General features: G+C 40.8%; 1 protein-coding gene across 1 annotated transcript in view; it reads left to right on the top strand.

The window, feature by feature from the left end:
* The window catches only part of LOC102200064 (diacylglycerol kinase zeta-like), a 66,087-nt gene that overhangs the window by 55,449 nt on the left and 8,697 nt on the right, over window positions 1-1,941 (top strand). Inside the window, exons 28-29 of the mRNA XM_013914643.1 lie at window positions 223-312; window positions 1,366-1,422. Of these exons, the coding sequence (XP_013770097.1) occupies window positions 223-312; window positions 1,366-1,422 (147 nt within the window). The remainder of the gene's footprint in view (window positions 1-222; window positions 313-1,365; window positions 1,423-1,941) is intronic.

Here is a 1,941-nt window from a genome sequence, read left to right on the forward strand (position 1 = left end):
AAACACGTCTCTCTGTAAAGTCATGACTGGTTCATCATTTCTCTCTCTGTGTCAAATATTCACAGGGATGTTGTTGAGATCTCACATGCAGGTGTTTTCATGCATACGTGAAGCTTCAGAGCTCAGTGGATCTGTGAACTGTGCCTCTTTCTTCTGTCCAGGCAACACGAAGTCCTGGCTGCATGCTCACTCTACCTTTGTTTCCTTTGTGTTCTGCTGTAGTTCTTCCCCAAGGCAGCACATGAACAGTGACAGCACAGAAGCAGAAGTTTTGACGCACAACAAAGAACCTGTGACCAGCAAACTCAGCCGGTTAGTGACTCTTAAATATGCACCGTGTTTTTTACGTGTTTGGTGTCGCAGCTCTCGTCTGTTTGGCTTCCAGCCTGCAGCTTGCTGGGTTATGTTTTTAACAGTGTCTCTCTCCAGAACTAGAGACGAGGGATAGTCAGGTTAATGACCACAGAGGAATCAGTGAGAAAGAGGAGGAGGGTGTAAGCAGTCTAAGACCCTTCAGCTCTGTGGCTCTTTTTATCCTCTTAAAGTTGTTTTTCTATCGATCTGGCCATGTGTTGTGTTACTGCACAGCAGAACAGCGTGGATGGTGATGTAACTGTTGAAGCTAACCGTTGGAGGTCTAAGTCATCATCAGTGATAACCCCAAACAAATCCTAACCCCAAGTTTTGACTTGGAAAATAAATAAATCTTTCTGGTTTGTGTCGGTGAATATTTTCCTCGTCCACCGACTGCCAAGACATGAAAGAACAACTGACCTATTCTGCTAGCAGCAGGTTGGGTTTATCACTGATGCTGACGTCAACCCTCAGACGTTGTGAAGCCCTGTTGGTGCATCCAGCCAACGATGCCGAGATAAACACAGACTGATCTTGAAGATAACAGCGATGATGATCAGAGTATATGGATGTATACATGTCTGTATCGTCTCCTCAGCTTAACCAAACTTTGCACAAACATCATCACACATGCAAAGAATACGAACATCTATAATTCTTTAAAAAATGATTTATTATAACTTCCACATGTTTGGATTTCTGCATGTATTATGTTCAGTTCATCATCTCGAAGTCTTGAAAATGTAATTTTCTTCTAAGCTTTTGTCAATAATAAAAGAATAAACACATATACACATGTAAAAAATAAATATGTAATAAAAATTCAAACTACTAACAAGATGCTTGAAATGAATGAACGCGATCAGCAAACACCATTACTCCAAATATAAAACATAAAATGCACACACATCGAAGCCGGCCGTATAGCTTTAACAGTGTTCATCTATTTACAGCAAAGAGTATTGATTTTACTATTTAGCATCACTGAAACCTTTTAAATGTATTCTGCAGAGCGGGCTGTATCCATCGTTCCAACACAACAGCTGCGGATACCAACCAAAGGCAAAAGTAAGTATGCTTAAAAACACTTTTAAACCTCTTCATCAGTACACAATACCTCTACACAAACAGTTTTTTCTACCTTTCATCAGGCTGTGAACGCCTCATAGCACACTGACTCCTCGGTTAGGACCAGATTAGCTTGGTATTAAATGATTTTATATAATTGATGTTGAAACCAAGCCTCCCGAGTGTGTGTGTGTGATGCTGTCCACAAATACACTTTACTCAGTTCAGGTCACTTTTATTTGTATAGCGCCAAATCAGAACAACTCTGAGATCAATAATACAGACAAACCCTGTCGATCATATACAGGATATCTCTGTGTCTCTGAAGCCTGCCTCCTTTATCTTTATATACGTTAGAAACTGTGAGCGATGCATTTACAGTTTCTCATGTATATGTATGAGGCAGGTTTCTGATTTGGTAGCTCGGTCACAAATGGCTGTCCTCCTCTAACCCTCATGTAACTCTACTTAAGCTGCACTAGGAGACATGATGGGCACTCAGGAGTGTGATGTGATTTG

This window comes from Pundamilia nyererei, unplaced genomic scaffold, assembly GCF_000239375.1.
Source record: "Pundamilia nyererei isolate P.nyererei 1_Seehausen unplaced genomic scaffold, PunNye1.0 scaffold00212, whole genome shotgun sequence".
NCBI lineage: Eukaryota > Metazoa > Chordata > Actinopteri > Cichliformes > Cichlidae > Pundamilia > Pundamilia nyererei.